General features: G+C 32.7%; 1 protein-coding gene across 2 annotated transcripts in view; it reads left to right on the forward strand.

Moving 5' to 3' along the window:
- Positions 1 to 20948, forward strand: part of LOC118194656 (patronin-like) — a 215537-nt gene that overhangs the window by 174625 nt on the left and 19964 nt on the right. For both annotated transcript variants that reach the window (XM_085812676.1, XM_085812677.1), the window contains 5 exons: positions 2306 to 2393; positions 5182 to 7918; positions 11155 to 11282; positions 15920 to 16105; positions 17570 to 17694. In XM_085812676.1, coding sequence (XP_085668802.1) covers positions 2306 to 2393; positions 5182 to 7918; positions 11155 to 11282; positions 15920 to 16105; positions 17570 to 17694 — 3264 coding nt within the window. The remainder of the gene's footprint in view (positions 1 to 2305; positions 2394 to 5181; positions 7919 to 11154; positions 11283 to 15919; positions 16106 to 17569; positions 17695 to 20948) is intronic.

A 20948-nucleotide genomic window follows, 5' to 3' on the forward strand; every position in this document is an offset into this window, starting at 1 on the left:
TGTTTATGGATGCCATTTTGGTGGTGTGTGTTGTTGCTGCAGATAAAACGATGATAGCTTGGCTCGGTAATATTAACATTTTTATTGAATGCTAGAAAGGGTATATATTTCAACACATGTTCACTCATACACAGTCACATCGAATGCAATTCACACGATCATTTTTACAGGTAGCAAGTCCATGTAGGTATTCATGAAAGTTGTATTACAGCTATGAAAACATCACGAAGCGGAAGAGAGGTGAGCGCGTACTTCACCGACGGCAGCCAGGAACAGAGTTAATGCCATCATCGCGTACAGTTTCCTTAAGCGAAGTCTCACATGACTACTGATGTCACTTCACTGATTACCAACTGGATTTGACAGGTGGTGCCGTCTCTTGAATAGAATTTAAAGTAGCTGTGAGAATGCCATAGTATTATTTACATACGTGTATAATGCTTTTATCTGTTAAAGTTCTTAAGATTTTCTGTAGACTTTTGAACAAGCTACATTGAATTAATAAGTGATAAGGGGAACAATATGTTTGTGGGGGAAATATTTGATGAAATAAATAATTCTGCAAAGAGGGGAGGTTGTATTCAAGGCAGCTGCGCCCAAACATGTTATTCTAGGCTTTTGAGAAAAGGGGTCCATAATTTGGTCTCAGAATGCACTTCCGATTAGAAATTCACAGAATTAGGAGTCATATTTGCTCTTTCTGTAGTCATTTGAAACCATGATTTTAAAGTGAAAATTGAAGGCTTTGCTAAATTGCATTTGCTTTAGTTAAAAGACAGTTGATCTATTGTTCCTTTTAGTAGTAAACATGACTCCTTCCAATGGAAACAAATGTAATACTGGTTTAAAATGCAAAGTCATTCAATTTGCGAAAGAAAATGGTGCAGCTAGGATGTTCGGTAGCGCAAGCTCCATACATGAACGGAAGAAAAGTGAAAGCACAATAATTAATGTGCTAAAGAGTAAATGTGCTTTGCATCAAGGAGTAACAAAATAGCCTATCCTAGAAAAAAGTATTGAGGGTTGGGTCCTAGAAAATTGCTAGGATAGATTAATCATAACAAGAAACAGCTTACATTTATTTGCTTTAAAGTGGGCAGAAAAGAATGCGAATGAAAGGGGAAACTAAAGCAACATTCAGTTAGTGCAGTTGATTTATGGAAGAGAATAATTTCATTCTAAAAAAAAAAAAAAAAAAAAAATTGCTGACGCTTCTGAAAGACTTAAACAACAAATTGATAAGCCTCTGGAAGTATGTTGTTGCCTACGAAGGCGAAATGACTATTTACTGTCACATACTGGAAATCTGGATGAAACTCTAGTAATGTCTAGTATGATAGGAAATAAAACAGTTGGTGTGAAAGGAGAAAAAACCTTTCATATAAACAAGAAAATATCGCTTGACCATAGTGTTTTCCTGCTTAGAGAATGGTACAAAATTAAAACCCATGGTTGTGTTTAAAAGAAAGGCAATACTGAAATGAAATTTCCTTAATAGTGTTTATTTATGTTCATGAGAAGGGATGGATAAACAAAGTTGTGGATTAAAAAAAAAAAAAAAATTGGCAAAAGCATCCTATTGCCTTAAAGAATTCAGAAAATCTTTTAGCTTGGGACATTTTCAGATCTGATCTAACAGTTAATCTGGATAAATTATTGAAAGAATGTAATACAGACATAACAGTTATTGCAAACAAATTAACGCCATTAGTTTATTGTTTTCATCTTTCAGATGTGTGTATCAATAAAACAATCAAAGAAAATTTAAAATGACAGAGGACTACATGGGTGTTAGAATGTAAAAAAACATTTATAAGAGAAGGCCAATTGTGTCATGCCGGCTAGAAATAGTGTGTGAGGGAATAATAAAAGCATGGAATGAAATTAAGCCCAACATAATTTAAAAGTTATTTAAAAAATGCACTATAATGTTTAACAATCTAGATGAAACAGATGATGATTATTTATTAATAACAGAAGACACATATGATGAACTTTTCATATTATCCAATAAGGAAAATAAAGTTCATAAGGTATGTCATTTTCTTTAAATAAATAGCATTTAGGTACATGTAGAAATCTAATTTTGTATGCTCATCTTTCCCTTATTTTTAAACCTTATATTCAACTTGTAATGTGCAGCCGTAATTTCAATCTTATTTTTTATATTAAAAGTGTGCGTTATGTGCTAGAATATACATTACATCATTTACAGTATTTCTCAATTTAAGAGTAGTGAAATATGGCCTGTATAAAAGGATCTGATAAAAAGTTGAAATAACATAATTATATTTTTCAATAACAGGTTCTAGGTCATTAAGGCGAACTCATTCTGTGAATTTTTCAGAAGTCAATAGGCGTGGTGAGCTTTCTGTAGCACCGTCAGATCAAAGGTGAATGAAAAGAGTATTTTATCCATGCCCTTTTTTTTTAATTATGAGTTTGTTTATTTTTATTCCTGTATTTATTTATGCAGTTGTGTATTTAAATGCAAGTACAGGTGATTAATTTTCCATAACCACATGCATGCTATTTAAGCATATGAGATAAAAATATCTGAAAGAACTTTTACATGTAGTCCTTCAGTGAATGAAATGCTTGTAAATTTTTTAATATTCATTTGAATATATGCATTCCAAATTTAGTATTTCCATATTCCCCATTTATATATTTATATATATATATTTGTATATGAAATTAATAATTTTTCATCATACCTTTCTACCAGTTTTTTATTAAGGTATGTTTTGAATGAAAACCCATTAATTTTAGATTCATAGCTTATATTCTAAAATCTAAATTAAGCAGGGAAGGGAATGGAGAGCTAATGTCTTTACTTATGGAAAAGTAAGTAGTTTGAACTGTTATGTCATTTCTCAACAATAATGGCAATTTATAAACATCATTGCAAAAGTAATTCTATATTTGTGTGATGTTATTAGAAAGTATAGCGTATTTCAAAGACCTCAGTTTTGGAAAATCATTGACTTGCAATACTAGTTTGTTATCACGAGATAGAACTGGTATTCTGATTAATTTATCAATTCCCATAGTACAAAATCTGCTTCACTTGCTGGTTAATAAAGCCAGCTGCTTATTACATTCAAATTTCCAGAAAACAAAACTAATGTATACTAATCGATAGAAAAACTTCCATTTATTAATCCTTTTGCCGTAGGAGCTTCAATCACTATCTGCTCTCTTGGAACAGGCAATTTGTACTGCTATGCCTAACTTTTGAAAAAAAATTCACATAAATTAAGAACACTCATGTAGTTGACAGAATTAATTTTAAAACTTTTAAATTATTACATTTTTCTTGCCATTTGAAGTATAAAAAATGTTTAGTTAAACAATGCACAAATTTTCACAGCAACACTTAATCAAATTAACAGAACAATTGAAATCTTTATGTTGGCTGGAAACGTAAACATATGGATTTGAGCATATGACTGGAATAAAGAAGCATTCCGTAATTTGTTGTGTGCTTAACTTGTAACATGTTGAAAATGCCTACGTGAAAGAAGGGGGAAATTGGGGAAGGAAAAGGATAAATTGTTAGACAATTATGTTTTATGTAAAGGCAGACAAAGACAAGCTTCGTTTAAATTTGGAATTTTTCAAAGAGCATTACTGTGTTTACTTAAATTACCTAATTGAAAAGGAACTAATAAAAAATGGAAATGCCTCCAGGAAGAACTAAAGGTATGGAAAATCAAAGCGATGATAAGTTCTTTTTCTCGAATGGTTCCAAGCTATGAGACTGAAACATGTTCCTATTCCTAAAGACCACAAGTGCTGTTGCATTCACTAAAAGGCTAATAAAAAAGATAATTTTTGCTAATGGCTCACAAAATTGGATATAACATTGTTCATTGCAAATTGCCTGGTAAGAGGCAAAATGTATGGTTCATTGCAAATTGCATGGTAACATCATGCCTGTTGTTTATCATCATAATTATCTGTAACTGGAACAAATACACTTTACTTGGACAACTAAAGTAATATCTTGATGAAGATGAAACAGGGAGGAACAGGTGATGAAGGAGATGAAACAGGTCTGTTTTACAAAATCTTGCCAAAGCACTTAATAAAAAGCAAAACTGTAGCAACAAGAATTTCTGGCTGGCAAGCTGTAGTTTTACAGTTTTTGTTTCTTTTTAAATGGAGCAGCAGATTGTAAAACAAGTAAGTAGCTTAACTCTTTGATAACTATGCTGCACAGCTCTCTGATCTCATTCTGAAAAATATTAAATTTGTGGTTCTTACTGCAAATACAAATTCTATCATTTAGTCTTTAGACCAAAGTATTGTAAGTGCTTTCAGATGTCATTGATATTTTTGCTAGAGGTTGTGTATTATATGATCAGTGTATGAAGAGCCAGCTCTCAAAACATTATTGAAAATTGTTTGGGGAAAGTGTGGTTTCCATTTAGGTAAGCCTTGGATGAATTCTGAGTTATAGCCAGAGTTTTGAATTTCAGTGAGGAAACTAATGAAGATTCCTTTTTAGACTACATTGCAGTTGATATAATATTGAGAACATGTGTGAAAAATTGACTACAATATTATAGAAAGTGTTAAAAGTGCTGTAGAAACTGAAACTAACAGTGGAAGTGATATGGAAGAAGGTGAAGACATTCCAACATCAGTCAAAGCTACTAAAATAGTGAGATCTTTAAAAATTCTTGGATTGAAAGGTGGTGATCAGAAAAAGCTGTCACCAGGTTTACAAATTTGAGAATACAGATGAAAAGCTCTCGATGAACAGTATGAAACAAGTGTGAATATATCACTTCTGTGTAAAAGTTTAAACTTTTATTGAGTACATAACTAATTTTTAATTTTTTTTCCATAAATAATTTGTCATTAATTTTAACTGTTATCATTATGCAGAATCAAATTTCAGTTATAGATATGCATACTGTAAGAGTGAACAACAAATTTAAGACCACTCAATTAAAAATCTTTTAATGAACTGCATTCTCAAATTCTTTAATTTTTGCTGTTAAAGTAAGTAAAACAATGTGTATCTGTAACATATCAATAGGGAAATGTAACGGGCAAAATAACATGTAGATTTTTTTTTCTATTATTTAATCTGTGACTTCATTAAAACTTATTTCTTGATTTTAGAGACAGTAAAATTAGTATGTTAAAACTATTCATTTGTCATTTCAGGTATCATCCAGAAGAGGATGAAGAGCTTGCTAGTTATTTTTCTTCTAAACATCCTCATTCCCAGTCTCAATACAATTTGCTTGACCAAGAAGACAATCGCCGTTTGACGAGGCACACGAATGATCACAGTCAGAGGCTACAACAGCAAGCTCAGGGTCACTATCAAGTCTTTCATACTGAAAAACCTTACCAGGATGCCTCTTCCCCAGGGCATCTGGAGTCTTTAAGTGAAACTAATGAATTTACAGGAGGAAAATGGGCCGAACCTCGAGAGCAACCTGCAAAATCTGGTTTACAAAGATCTCCATCTTCATATGAAATTCACCAACTCTCTCCTAGCAAACAAATTGTTAAAGGAAGGGGATACTCCTGCCAACGTAGTCAATCTGATTTACATTTGTCCCAAGAAAAAAGGCCAACAAATAAACAGAATGCTGAAAGTGAAAATAACCTGTACCAAGTTCAGTCTGTCTCTCATGAACACTATTCTCCAAGGACATTCACTAGAGAACCAAGAAGAAATCGAAACTCTTTTCATGAATCATCACATTCTGAAAATTTAGGCTCTAACGGACCTACATCAAGGCGATATAGCACAGATTGTGGAAAATGGGTTTCGGGTGATATTGAAAATCAAAGCAAGCATCTTTCAGGAAGCCTTACATGGAGGAAACCAAAGGATTTATTTTCACAATCTGAATGGAACAAAGAAAATGTTGATTTAGAAAACAGTGGGAATTTTCAGAGCTCTGAAGACCAAAGAGCTACTGAGGATCAAGGTGGTGTAATTAGTTTTGCTAATTTATCAAAGCAAAAAAATAATTCTGGTACTGCTATAAACATAGTTTATACACATCAAGATAAAGAAAATGAACAAGGAACCTATAAAAAGGCCACTCGACCTGGTTATTTGCATATCAATAAATCTCATCCAATGACAGATAATACAAGTCCAACTTCAAGTTATGGTACCTCTTCGGACTGGGCAAAAAGTGATGCAAAGTGTCAACCTACATCTGATTCCTCAGTTGCCGCCCAGATGCTTGATATTCGTTTGAAACTGGAAGAAAAGCGAAAAAGAATTGAGCAAGAAAAAGCATTGCTGGAAAGTTTGTCAAAAAAACAGAGGGAAAAGATGGGTAAAGCTGCATTTTTGCAGGCAGTCAAAGGAGGAGGCTCAAATACTCCAAACAGAGATGACAGGTATGATACAAACTACAGTAGGACTCGTCAATTTTCTGTTGAAGATATTTCAGATGACTTGGATACAGTCAGAAGGAAATGGTTGGAAAGAAAAAATGCTGAATTTGATTTAGAAAATGATATGCAGTCTGAAGATATCCAACAGTCAATTGAACAGTTGAACTGTAGTTTGTCAGATTTACAGTCTGATATATCTCGTTTAACAGAACAGCAAGAAATGATACAAAAACTCCTAAAAAGTAATACACCTCCTCAAAATGACCTACAAGCATATTTTCTACATGATCAAAATGTACCTAAACAAAATAAAACACCAAGTAAATGGGCTGAGCCTGTGAATACTTTTCAGAACAGTAATGTATATCCTCAGAATATGATGGCACCTGAGATTCATCCCCATGTAGGAAGTCGGGGCCATTGGGGGCAACCGGTCATTCCATTTGGGGGATATCAGCAACAGCAACCCCAACAGCAAAACATTCCAATGTGGCAACAAACATCACAATCTCTGAGGCCTTCTTCTTCAGAACCTCAGGTGATGTATGGACAGCTTATGAATATGCAGTCTCATATGTATGAAAGACCGCCTTCTACTGTTCCTTTCAACCAAGGATTCTCTCTGCATCCTCAGCAACTCCCTCAAAACTATAATAATTATTATCCACCAAATCCTTATTATTCAAATGAAACACAACCCAGCAATCCCCAAAACCAAAGTCAGTATCCCTATGGAGCATACCAACAAACAAATTACCCAGTCATGCAAAACACCTTCACTCGTAATGTGTCCCAAGGGCCCATTCGTTCAGATAGCCGAAGTTTCCACTTGCATCAGAATCCTTCTGAAACATATCCAGCTGATGAAAGTGACAATTATACCCACCCAAGTAACGGCAATTCTGCTGAAATTCAGTATGATGCACTTCGCTCAGAAACAAGGACTTCACCTCATGATAGTTCAGCTTTGAATGTTACAACAGATGAATTTGGTAGACCATCAAGGAGTTCCGAATTACAACATTCTCCTCCAAATAGGCCTGTTTTAGGTAAAACATTTCGTGTTGCTAAATCTAAAGTTACATCTCCTTCTTCACCTAATTATAAACAACAAACTTCATTTAATCAAAACACTGAAGAACCTCAGGTTCAAAATGATCAATCAGAAGGACAAAATTCTAATAGTGAGCAGCAACAATTAAATGATAAAGGTTTTTATATATCATTTGAAGAAGAACCCCGTAAACCAAAACCTAAGTTAAAACCTAAGCATTTGAAAGCTCGTAATCAGCAAAAGAAAATAGACTCTGAATATCGAAAGTCAGACAATTCAGATAACCAAAATATAGAAAATACTGGCACGTCTAGGCAGCAGTGGAATAAAAAAAGTGATAACGATCAAGCTTTAGAAGCTGAAAACTCCACAAATGAAGAATCAGTATCTGAATCAGCTGAGAAAACATCAGAAGGATCAGCTTCTCAACCTCATCCTGGAGTTGGTTTTGTAGTATGTGCAACCTCTACTGAAGGTGATCCTGTAAGTAATATTATGTTCTTTTGGTATATTACATTATAAATTTAATGACACATTACTAGATGTTAAAAATTTTTTTCGGTGTCTAAATATTATTTTTAACAAACTGAATTGTAATTTTTTAGAGATTAGTACAAAAAAACTATTTTGCACTATTTAACTATAACTGATAATTTTTAAAATGCTAAATATTATTTTTTGTTTCAGAAGGTGCTAATTTGCAGAAATGTTGCAATATGGGAACCAAAAAAATGCATAGAATTATAAGGGTTAAGGATTTAACTTTTTACTCTTACCTCACAATTAAATATCAAAAAAAGTCTTTAAAACTAAGATGCATATTTATTCTTATTTCTTGGCCTAAATTGTACACCTTTGCATAATATTGTGACTTACCCTTTTTACCTCACATTACTTGTTGATTTTAGACAAAAAATAAAGAAAAGAAACTACTACTTACCTTAGTTAAATTAAAGAACTTTTTTTAAATCTGAAATTAATATGGAAAATAACTAATACTCCAGGAATGCACACTATAGAGATCCATGTTTAGCAATTTTGATGTTTAATGTTAAAAGATTTCTTGTACTTCTTCAGGATCTTAAACATTCAGTTACTGATCTTTATCGACTTTTTGAAACCCTAAGAAAATGCCTCTAATAATACTTTTTTAACCAGCAGATCAAATAATTCTAATGATTGTTGTCATTCTGTTAAATTTACATTTATCAGTACTTGTCACCCTATTAGCATGGTAGTGGCTTACTGGCTGCTATATACTTGGGCCTGGAGAAGGCAAGGGTGTTCATATAAGTATAGTATCTTTGTTGCATCAGGACAATACTTTTGAATAGTCAATCATTTTGAGAGATTAGGGATAGGGTAAGAGGGGAGAATTCTCCTTCAAAGTTGGGATAGACGTGCTATCTTTTTTTAATGTTTATATTTTTTATTAACTATTACACATTGTAACACCAGTACTTTACTGTAATTATAATATTTCATTATTTTGTAATGCAGTTGTAATTGCATTAAAATAAATTTGATAATTATGCCTTGAAAATTTCTGTTTTACATTGAATATCTGTAATTAGAGGCACTGTTTAGTGTATATGTGCACTGAATAATCAAAATGCTATTTTTAAAAGAATTTTAAAAAGTATGTTATTTATTTATTTATTTAAAAAAAAATTCAGATTTTATTTTATTTGTTTTTATTATTTTGTATGTGTACTCAGAAAATTCAATAATCCATTTGTAGGAAATAAAATTGAAAAATTTGCTTTTTTAAACTGGTATTTCTATCTGCACCTAAAATTGCTGTAACTGACAAGTTGTCTTGATTCTTACCTCTTTGGTTTTTTTTATTGCTTTGTTGGCTTTTATTGTTGAATTAAAAATGCAATTTGCTGTAAAATAAATCTATTGTTGTGAGCTGGAGATCCTTCACATTTCTTTAAATCCTTGTATTAAGAATGATATTGCATTCTGGTTGTGGTTAAGCCAGCACAAGAGAGGAAGTCAAAGCATCCTTGAAGGTTTTAAATGCTTCTTCACACTCATCAGTTCACGAAAACTTTATTTTGTTTCTTTTAGTCAGTGTACAGGCCTTTATGAATATTAGCATAACTGTTGATATGTTAGGATAAGCCAGATCTGTTCATGGTGTGTATCATTAAGCACTCAAAGATAAAATGCTGTGTCATAGTAAAGATAAAATATTATCAGACAAAAAGAAAGCACAAATATAGACTTAAATTTTAGAGTAAAAGAAAAAATTTGAATGATGCTTCTTCAGTTGACTTTTAGATTACAGAATTAAAACAACAAATCTAGTTTTATGCTATTTTTATTAGTATTTTTCTATTAATATTTTGTTCAAATATTCTAAATGCTTTTTTTTTAGCGTCAAAAATGTACTTTTCTTATCTCTGTATCAGTGGTCCCCTCCCCATATCTTCAATTCTACATTCATTACATTTAATTTGTATTATATATGTGTGTATTAAAAATTTTTTCTTCAAAAGTCTGTTGACTTCTTTATAAGAAAAAAAAAAGATCTAACAAGGATGATTTTTCGTCAAATATATAATATTTAATAGAATAAATAACTGCTTTCCCATTGCCATTCTGTAGATAATAACTTCCATTCCAGAATTTATTTGGAACACTTTTTAAAACAGTAAAGCTGTGTCATTCATGACATCATAACTTTTACACAATTAATGGTGGAAAAAATCCAATCTTTAGAAGTCTATGCATTGCATTGAAAAATCAATGAATTTCATATCTGATTTTGTTTATTACCTAGATAGAATGTATTATAAGTGTTTTATTTTGTTGGTAAATATATGTAATGTTTCTTTTGTAAATGTATTTTCTGTATGTAAAATTAATTTTTAAGTTATACTTCAACATGCAACAAATAAAACTTAAAGCAAGTCAGCAAAGTTATGTATGTGGCCAAGTATAATGTCACTGACTGCAAGTATTTTAGATGCATGTCACTGCACTAAAACTATATTTCATCTTCTCTCGTTGTCTAAGAGTAAAAATATTTGTAAGTATTTATTGTGGAAAACAGTTCTCAAGAATATTCAACTTGATGTTTCATCATTTCTGGTATCTTCCTTCTAGTACCCATCTGCTGCAGATTTTCAGTATCTTCAACTTGTCTTGAGGGTTGTTTTATTATTATTATTATTATTAAATAATGATTCATTACCATCACATATTCTAAACTTTATCACAAATTTCATCCACACTGTGACCCAGCCTGAAATTATATTCTGGGGGGGGGATATTCTTCCCTGTGTAAATATAGCAGCCTACCTTTTGGGAATGGTGTCAAATGGTGCTGTCTCATCACATTTTGCAACTGTGCTTTCATAAATATTAACAGTGTTCTGCTTTCTTTTATTAAGAACTGAATTGCCAAACAGTGTTTGGTATTTTTAATATTAAAGGTCATCAGTATCCGACAAATTTCAGTGGTCTCACATAATTCAAATAATAACACCTGCTGTGTATGCTTTCCCTTTTTTACTTCCAAAAGAAAATACAATCAGATAACCATGTTTTGTCATCATACAGATATTTCATCATGTGTAGGTTTAGAGCATCATGTGTTAAGTTGTTAATCACCCTCATATCTATATGGAATCTTAATTTTTAATATACAAAAACAGTTGTTTAAAAATTTTTTGATGAGATTTATTAAGCAATTTTTGTTTAATTAGGACAAAGAATTAGAAATGACAAGGAGAAAAGAAATGATCATGATGATGTCCTTACGTAGAAGAGCTGAGCAAGAAAAAAAGAAAAATGAAAAGCAACAAGAGTATCTTCGAAAGAAAGAAGAAGAAAGGTAACTAAAGTTCATATGAAAATTTAATGGCACTACTGCATAAGACCTCTGAATGTTGGGAGTTTGACTCAGGTTTCATCCCAGATGAACAAGCTGATTGAGTAGCCTTTTTTTTTTATGTTCCTCCTATATTAGTGTGTGTGTGTTCTGTAAGAAATTGACTTAAAATTATTAAACTGTATTCTAATTTTTCAAATATAATTTAAAAAGAAATAAACTAATTACTTTTTACTTTAGATTATTATAGATATAAACAAAATAATTGCATTAATATCGATAATCCTTTTTTATTTACTACAGTTATAAAGTGTAATATACAAAGACAAAGATGCATTATAACTAAAATAGTATCTTTATTTTATACTAAATTATTAAGTTGCTGAAATATTTTTATGATATTACTTAATATATTTCTTTTTATAATTTTAACTTTACAATTTACTATTAAGACTTATTTGATAACTACTTGTTTAACACAACATGTCAAGATCTCCAAGTGTACATCCGCCATCATCATCTGCATTATCTATAATACCTACAGAACAAAATGATAATACAACTATATTAGATTTCAATGATGAAAGACTAATAAAAATTCAAAAGGCTTATGATAATTGATTCCTCTTTTAAAGAGCGATAACAAACATAAGAGATATCTTTCTAAAGAACTTTGCAACTAAATTAAATCAATTGTCGACTTCCTCAAAGATTGTGCACTGAATAACACCTCAACTAGACCAACGGGACCAACATCACTTAATCTTCATGACACTGCAACTGAACCAACATCAGTAACATTAAATGATGCATCAACATCTCAAATAAGCACTCCAACCTTGCAGCTAACTTTTGACCCCTAATATCATGGCAAAATATGATTGAAACAGCGATCCCAGAAAGAATTGAGAATTCTGCCAATATACGTCCAAGGAAAACACAGGATAATCAAGTACATAATTATCCCTTTCTTAATGAAAAAAGAAAATCATTTAATCCATTTATTGACAATATAAAATATCAACCAAATTTGAGTTATAAACAAGTAGAATCAAACAACGCTCTTCAAGTGAATAGAGAACTTCATCCAATTATGGAATTTTATAATAACAACCTAGAACCCAGAAATGATCCTAACTATCAAATAAACCAACCAAGAAACAACTCCATGTATACTAATTCAAGATCATATGCAGAAGTTGCGAGTACTATACCAAGTAAACCAAATAATACTATACTCTTATACCAAAAGGATGCAAGAATATATAGAAATTTTTCAAGATAAATCGCAAGAAATAATACCACTCCAAACATTAAATATCAATGTCAAAAAAATAAATACCATTCTTCAAGGAGGCCTTGTAATACACTCATAACCCAGAATATATAGAAAAATATCAGCTATAACCTCAGTGCCAAAACAGTTGCAAAACATAAAATTTCGTAAAGCCAGAATGCCAAAATGTACAATTCATAATATTCCAAAAAATTTCAACTCTGATGAACTGATTCAAATTATAGCCCAAGAAACACAATCAAATAGTTCCGAGCTAAGACCCTTATTTAAACTGAATGATCAAAATAATACTGATAAATGAATCATAGAATGTCACGGTCAAACTTTCCAAAATTGTATGAACAAAAAAAAAACAAATATATATTGGATGGCGCACCAATAAAATAACTGAATTTATCAGTGTTGTTGCAGATGCCAAATCTGCCAGGACATCTCCCATAAGACAAAAGATTATCATTTCAAACCAAGATGCTCAGTCTTCAGTGAAAAACATCATGTTTCTTGCTGCTCTACCCAAACTCCGTACTTCATAAACTGCTGGATTAACAATGAAAAATATGCAGCAAACTTTGACTGTAAACATCCAGCTTCAGCTATTTCCTGCTCCCACATGTCAAACAAAAGTTAGACACGTAAAATCCAGGACATATTATCATTAATAACTTCCTGCAAACTATCTATCGACCATTTCCATCAATAAAAAGAATAATAATTGCATCCAATTTCTCTAAATAAATCTTCAAAGAGCAAAGACTGCCACCAACCAACTATGTAAGTATCAAGTAGATCATCCAACAGATTTTATAACAACACAAGAACCTTATTGCATCACTGGCAAAGTAGGAAGAATTCCAAATAACTGGACAATTATTCAACGTCATGCTTCAAATGCTGTTTTATTTCCTTGCACAGCCATATTCATTCCAAACAATAAATGGAATCCTACAATAATTATTAATACTTGAAACCTAATCACAATTTCAATCAATACTAACACATCTCAGCTTCTTATTACTAGTATTTATATATCTATCAGAAAATCCAAATCAGGCTTATCCGTAGTAAATGAAATCTTACAAAAATATAATAGTCTGCATGTTATTAGTGGAGACTTTAACTTGCATAGTACTTTATGGGAATACTTACAAACTGGTCACAGAAGAGAAATACTTGCAGAATTTTTAAATGCAAACAATCTCATTCTACATAATCATTTTACTGACCCACCTTTGATAATACCTACAATAAAGGTTGGACTGATCTTCTTATTTCTACAACCCATCTTGCTAATCAAGTTAACAACAGATCAATACTACATGAACATACCGAATCTGATCACAAATGTATTTCTTTCTATATAACTGATATACATCCATTACCGCACTTACAAGATTTAAAAATGAATAATAACAAAGAAAAAAAATTTCAACAAGAGTTCAATCCAATTTCAAATGACTTTACCAATTCTATTAATTGATGTACAACCAAAACAGAACTTAAAAATATTACCAAGGAACTTATCAGAAAGATTAAAGATACCTGTGAACGTACGATCATCAACTCCCATTATAAAAATCAACTGGTGGACAAAAGTACTCTGCAAAGAAAAACACAAAACACGAGCTTTACGAAGAAAACTCTAATAATTGCAAAGTGATGAAGAACGACTCATCGTACTCCAAAAATATAGAAAACAAAAGGCCTCATGTAAAAATCAAATAATATCTGCAAAACTTAAAACATGGCACAACTATTGTTCAAACAACCAGGATATATATGGCTCATTGTATAAAAGTGCAACCTTTCCTAACGGTACAAAGTTTTGAGATCTGATCTCATCCGGTGGGCTAATAATTGATTTACACAGTAACCCTTCTAATGACCTTCCTAGTTTTCTTCTAATAACCTTTCTCTCCTCCTCTCTTAATAATAAACTTCTAAATCTCCCTCTAAAGAACTATCACCAGCTTTATTCTTCTTCTGTTCTTCCCTCATTGCTGTATTCTGTTAGTGATTGGGAGCTATACCTGTGCAATCTTTAAAGAAGTTCTGGTGCTCCCAACACTTTTACCTATACAGTCAAAAGTCGTTAATCCGGACTCGTCGGGACTTAACAAAAGTCGTTAATCCGGACTCGGCAATTCCGGATTATCGATTTTTCCGGATTATAGATCATCAGTTTAAATCTGGTAAGACGGCATGCAGAAATTACAAAATTAAAAATATGAAACCATAATTTATGAAATAAAGAACAATTATTATCTAAAGGGTATAAAAATTTACAAAATGAAAAAGCTTAATATTTATTTGTTTACTTTATTAAACATTTCTTTCAATGTAAGTTGCTTTGTTTCATGTGATAATACTTTCTCTTTAATTCTATTAAACAGACATAATTTCTTGTTTAGTTACAAAATTCCGCTGTTCAAGTCCTATAATTGCTGTGTCAAGAATACCGACTAATTTGTCAATCGAAATATTTTCGTTTTCAATAACCTCTGGGTCACTTGCTTCACTATTGGAAGCGAATTATAATGACGAGGAACTTGATTTAAATCATATCAAACGAGATGAAATACTACACTTAGTAAGGAATTATAAGCCAAATAAAATAAAAACATCTGCCCTGAAGATAAGGATAGTGCTGACTGATCAACTTCCAATCCCCGCAGTGAAATTTATAAACAGATTTCGGATTTCGAAACATACTTTCTCTTTGTAGATACAAATTACATATTAGTAAATATATATCGGAAATTCTATTTGACATAATCGAAAATTCAAGCTTACTTTTATGAAATTAATCTAACAGTCTGCAAAGAATAATAAGCCAGATCCAATTCGAAGGTTAAGGAACTGAGCAATCTGCAACATTAACTGAATTAGATAATTTTAGCTTAGCTTATACCGTCCGTTTCACATTAAACGCACATGCTTGTTCGCAGCCGTAAAGGTCTTACGCGCACTCGTAAACGCCTGTGCGCATGCGTGAACGCGAAGCACGCACAGAAAGTTTGTAGCTTTGAGGTCCGGATTTTAGATCATTCCAGATTATGGGTGTCCGAATTAACGACTTTTGACTGTACCTGTTTCCCCTATGTATAGCATGAAGATGAGCTCCTTAGAAACTCCTACATGAAGGCATCCTTCTCTGTAGGCATATAAAAAAAGTCCTCACATGCTTTTCCATATTCAGATAACCTAATTTAACCTAGGAATAGACTTTATAATGATGTGATATGTGTTCACAATGAATATGTGTACTGTTAAATAAAGATTGAAATATGCAATTATATAACTAGCAAATAAAAGTCTCTCTTCAAGAAAAGATTTTATTCATTAGGATAAAAAGAGAGCAACAGGAAAAGAAGAAAGAAGAAGAAAAGCTTCGCCGTCAGCTCATCCTGGAGCAGTATCGACAGAGAAAGGCTCAGGAAGAGGAAGATGGAACATCTGGTGGCTCTTCTAGAGGCAGGGAAGAAACAACTGCTGCAAGTAGAGGTGCAACTATGACAAGGTCTAAGTCAAGGTATGTTTTTAAACTTGCATGCACATAACTCTCAATGCTTTTTTTGTTTGAAATTTTGATAATTATTTTATGTAATTTTGTTACATGAATTTTATGTTATTGAACATTAAAATTAAATGTAAAATGTTGTCATATTTGAACTATAAATTATAATTAAAAATTATTGCATACTTTTCTCTTGTAAATTATTAAAAATTTCTATGCTTTGTTCAGTAATATTTTTCGAAGTCATGGGTGTTACTGGTTTTCTAGTATAGTATCAAAAAGCAAACATAGAACTATATATTTTTAATGTTGTGAGTTCTAAAATGTTATAAAACTTAGTCATGAACTTTCTTTAAATCAATTTTAGAGTTAGAACTGCCCACAATTCCTAAAAAGTATTTTCCTTTTTATGGTAGACAAGAGAATAGTTTCTTCATTAATATTGTCAAATCTCAATAGCTGAAATAATTCAGCATTTTTCCAACTTATATGTGTCTATTTAATCGTATTGTTGTAATGTTTTGTATTGTTTATATTTAGTTTTTTGTTTATTTGTTGCTTTTTAGGTAATAATTTTAAGGTGTTTCCCCCCCCCCACTTAAATTTATGGCCACATGTTTTTAGTTTAAAAGCGTGTTTCTTTTTTAGAATTGTAAACCTTTGATTAATTCAAGTAGAATATGGGCAGAAATACTCCTGGCAAGTCTTAATGACAATAATTGGCAATTTTTTAGCATTTTTATATGTTAATTTTATTGGCAGTATATGGCAATTTTTTTAACAATTTGGCAACTTTTTGTAAGTTTTAGAAAAATGCATTTTTGAAGTTTATGGAACAATTTTTCCAAGGCTTCCTTATCTCTGTGTAGTGTAGTTTGTAGTTTTCCATCTCATCATATAGTGTTTTGAATAATCTGGAGTTTGTATGTTTTGTTGTTTTAGAGGTTTTATTCATTCCTCTTAGACTAATGCTGATGTGAATATTTTGTGTATTGTTTAGTGAAACATATTTTATATTTGAAGTGGCAAGGAAAATGTAATGGTAAAGTTTTCAAATTAATTCTGACAACTACCTGAGTGTTCCTCTCACAGTGTGTCGAAAATTAGAACAAATAGATTACAAATTTAATTTATCTGAATTTTTCCCTTAAGTTATAGGCTTAGTAGCACAAATTTCCCATCCCTTTAAGACAGTGTATCCTGTCAGTACACTGTCCCAAGAGAGTGTTTCGGTGACTGAGGTGCCTGTCATAAAAGGATTAAAAAATAAAAACCTCTATAGTTATTCTTACAGTACAAGAGTATCATATTGTATTATTATTACCATATATGAGCGTAATAATACATTCTGCATCATTATCTGAGTTGTGTACAGATTCAACTTAATAGTGTTTCCAAAATTGTTCATAACTTAAAAACCATTCTCATTAGAAATAAAATCTGAAAATTCATAATCTTAAATTATTTGTTCTGCTCTAGGTCAGCTTCAGTCACAAGACCAAGGCAGAGAAGTGGCCATTCATCGAATAGCCGCAATCAGAATGTGTCTTCTCCATCTTCTCTAGATTCTCCAGTGGGGAGGGGTTCACAGTATAACCTTGCAGGTAATATTTAAGATTAACATATTTCAGCCTAAGTTAGTAAAACTGGTATCAAAGTATAATTAAATTTTAACTAATATAAAATTTTTCAATAGTTTATTCCAGTGTTCTCAAACATTTTCAGCCATATGCACCCCGTTGACCATTGCTAAATGATCATTCCTCCTTCCTTCCTGAAACTCAAAAAGTACATATACCGGGTGGCCATATTTAAACTGACAGTGCTCACAGTGTTCTGTAGCACGATCTATTTGCGAGAATGACGCCACATTTTGTAGGAAGATTAAACAATACGGAGGACGAAGGATTCCACGAAAAAAACAAATTAGTTCCAAAAGTCACCGCTAGAGGAATATTTGGCGCTGTGTAATAGAAAATAGAGTGTTAAAAAATGCAAATTAATACAGAATAAAATTACCTTTTATTATGCACATTTTCTGATTTAGTTCAAGTGCAATATGGCAACACTTTTAAAAAAGCGTAAAATCTACATAAACACCGATAAAGTCTCGTGATCTGCAATATCACGTACGCTGAGCAGAAGAAGAAGTTCTTTATTCAAATTTCACGTTACATCTATGCGCACAGTGCCAGCTTCAATCGGATTGAAAGTTTATGTGCAATGTCTCCTTCTTTAGTCGAGCGTGCGTTACTGGTCAAATTCTTTTACCTCAACCAGTGCAACGCATCAGCTGCTCTTCGTGCTTTTAGAATGCAGAAAAAAATGCGTAAAGGTAACGGTCCTGTGTCAGTTAATGAGCTAAAAGCAATGGTTGGGACGTTTGAGAAAACAGGTTCTCTGAAGGTTCAGTCAGGTAGAGGACAAAAACCTGTACCACAGGATACAATTGAAGCAGTTGCCACGACGATTGTCGACAGAGGACCAGACAATATTGCTGCCACCTCTAGCGCTCGTGGAGTAGTTTGGAATATGGATATGCCTTACAGTACGGTATGGAAAATCTTACGAAAGATTATTAACTTCTATCCATACAAGATCAGCCGTGTACAGGAGTTACTGTACCCCGACCATGATAAGTGATTGACTTTTGCTCTCACCTTTCTTGCCAGAATGGAGGTGGATGATGCTTGGCCGTGGAAAATCTTATGGGGAGACAAGGCCCACTTTTACCTGAATGGAAATGTGAATACCCAGAACTGCCGAATTTGGGATGACAAATCACCATATGCAGCTGCTGCGGTCACCTGGGTACTCCGGAGCATTACGTCACTACCTGCTCTCTGACCAACAGGATGCACATATGTATTCCCACTACAAACACACAGGCATTCTGTAAGCTTATGGTCAAACAGAAGCACCTCTGCCGGCAGCTCATCAAAATTATGGAGAAGCTAGCCAGTCTCGGCACGGATCTCTGCGCAGCAGAATAAATGACCCTGGAGTGACCATTACAGCAGGAAGTATCCTCTTTTAATGGCAACAACTGGAATACTAATCGTTAGCACTTTACAGACTATCACTACATCTTTGTCTTTATCGTAACTTGTTATTTGCACAAATGCAACTTGTTATTTACACAAATGCAACAATTTTACTGCTAAGGTATACCACAATTGTTTGTAATCAATCATTCATTTTCAATAATGTACTCACGTATTTGAATTAGTGTTGTCTTAAGAGTTTTCTAGGTCATGGTGGATATGGTGCTATACTAATTAACCGTATGGTAGAGGCATAGTGCCCACGTCCCCCGTTCCTTATCCTTATCACCACATGCAGTCACAGTAATTCCCTTACATTCACCAAAGGTACCTGTTTCATGTGGGTTCACAGCGGAATTCATCGTAGGTCCATTCTTCTGTGAGAACATTACCCCGACAGGACCGGAAACCTGTTCTGTTACCGTAGAGAAATATCACCACATGTTGAACAGCTTTGTCATTCTGGCACTTCAGCAAAGACAGTGCCTGGGGAAAATCATTTTCATGCAAGATGGAGCCCCTCCACAGTTTGCTGTATGGGGGCAACAGATGCTATGACAGAAATGCACAACAGAAAGAGTCATTAGCCGCTACTTTCCAATTGCATGGCCACCTCATTCGCCTGATCTTACCCCATGCGACTTCTGACTATGGGCTTACCTTAAGTTCAAGGTCTATCAAGGAGTGGTCCAGGACCTGGCTACGTTGAAGGATAACATATCACGAACTGTACGGGAGATTCCTGCAGACATGTTACTTTCTGCTGTTGTGGTCCACAACAACGGCAGCCACATTGAACCTCATTTGAATGCAAAATAAAAGGTAATTTCCATATTGATTTGCATTTGTTAACACTCTATTTTCTATTACGCAGCGCCGAATATTCCCCTAGTGGTGACTTTTGGAACTAATTTGTTTTTTCGCGGAATCCTTCATTCCCCGTCTTGTTTAATCTTAAAATGTGGCGTCATTCTCGCAAATAGATTGCGCTACAGAACACTGTGAGCACTGTCAGTTTAATTATGGCCACCCGGTATGTTTATTTAAATTTATATTATTTTTTATATGTTTAATAAATTAAACGAGAAAACATATAGAAAAATTTGATAAATACCAAAGCTTGAATAAAATTATTTTTTATGTTCATAAACTAAAATTACATCCTCAATACTGTTGCATACATATGGGTTTGTAATAGATTAAATGCGCAAGTCTGATAAAAAGTTAATTTATTCTTATCACAAGAAATGCAACAAAATGCAAGGTTTTCCTTCAGAAATATGCATACAATATCACACAGTAGTTATATTGTAAACTACTAGAACATTAAATAGAACACTATCCAAAGCACAGAGAAAGCTAATCCGATCAAAATTACAGCAGCTATGTAAACAACAACAGGTCATGAAAACAACTGAGTTGAGATGTTCTCTCTCTGGTTTTTATAGCTTTTTAAATCGAGCGCACGAGAGAGTTCTAGCAATTTCTCGAAAACAAAAAGCATATAATTACAGTTACAGTTAGCATTGTAGTCAATTACATTTATTCAAATTAAATATCAATTAGGGAGGTAAACTTTTATTAAAGTTAAATGTATGTGCTCTTGTATTTTATGCCGTAGCTTTCTCTTAAAATTCGTCATGCGCTGCATTGCACGGGGAAATAAAATAATTTTAATTACAATTCTACTAACAGTGGCCAACTAAATACAAAATCCATAACAATACACTTAATGCCATGGGGGTCACCTGCAAACAGCAAAGCCAAGTTTACTAGAAACACATAATTCGAGTAAATTTTCAGTGTTTTAAAAT

This window comes from Stegodyphus dumicola, chromosome 3, assembly GCF_044657685.1.
Source record: "Stegodyphus dumicola isolate Sdum_Otavi_A_Nest chromosome 3, ASM4465768v1".
Classification (NCBI taxonomy): Eukaryota; Metazoa; Arthropoda; class Arachnida; order Araneae; family Eresidae; genus Stegodyphus; species Stegodyphus dumicola.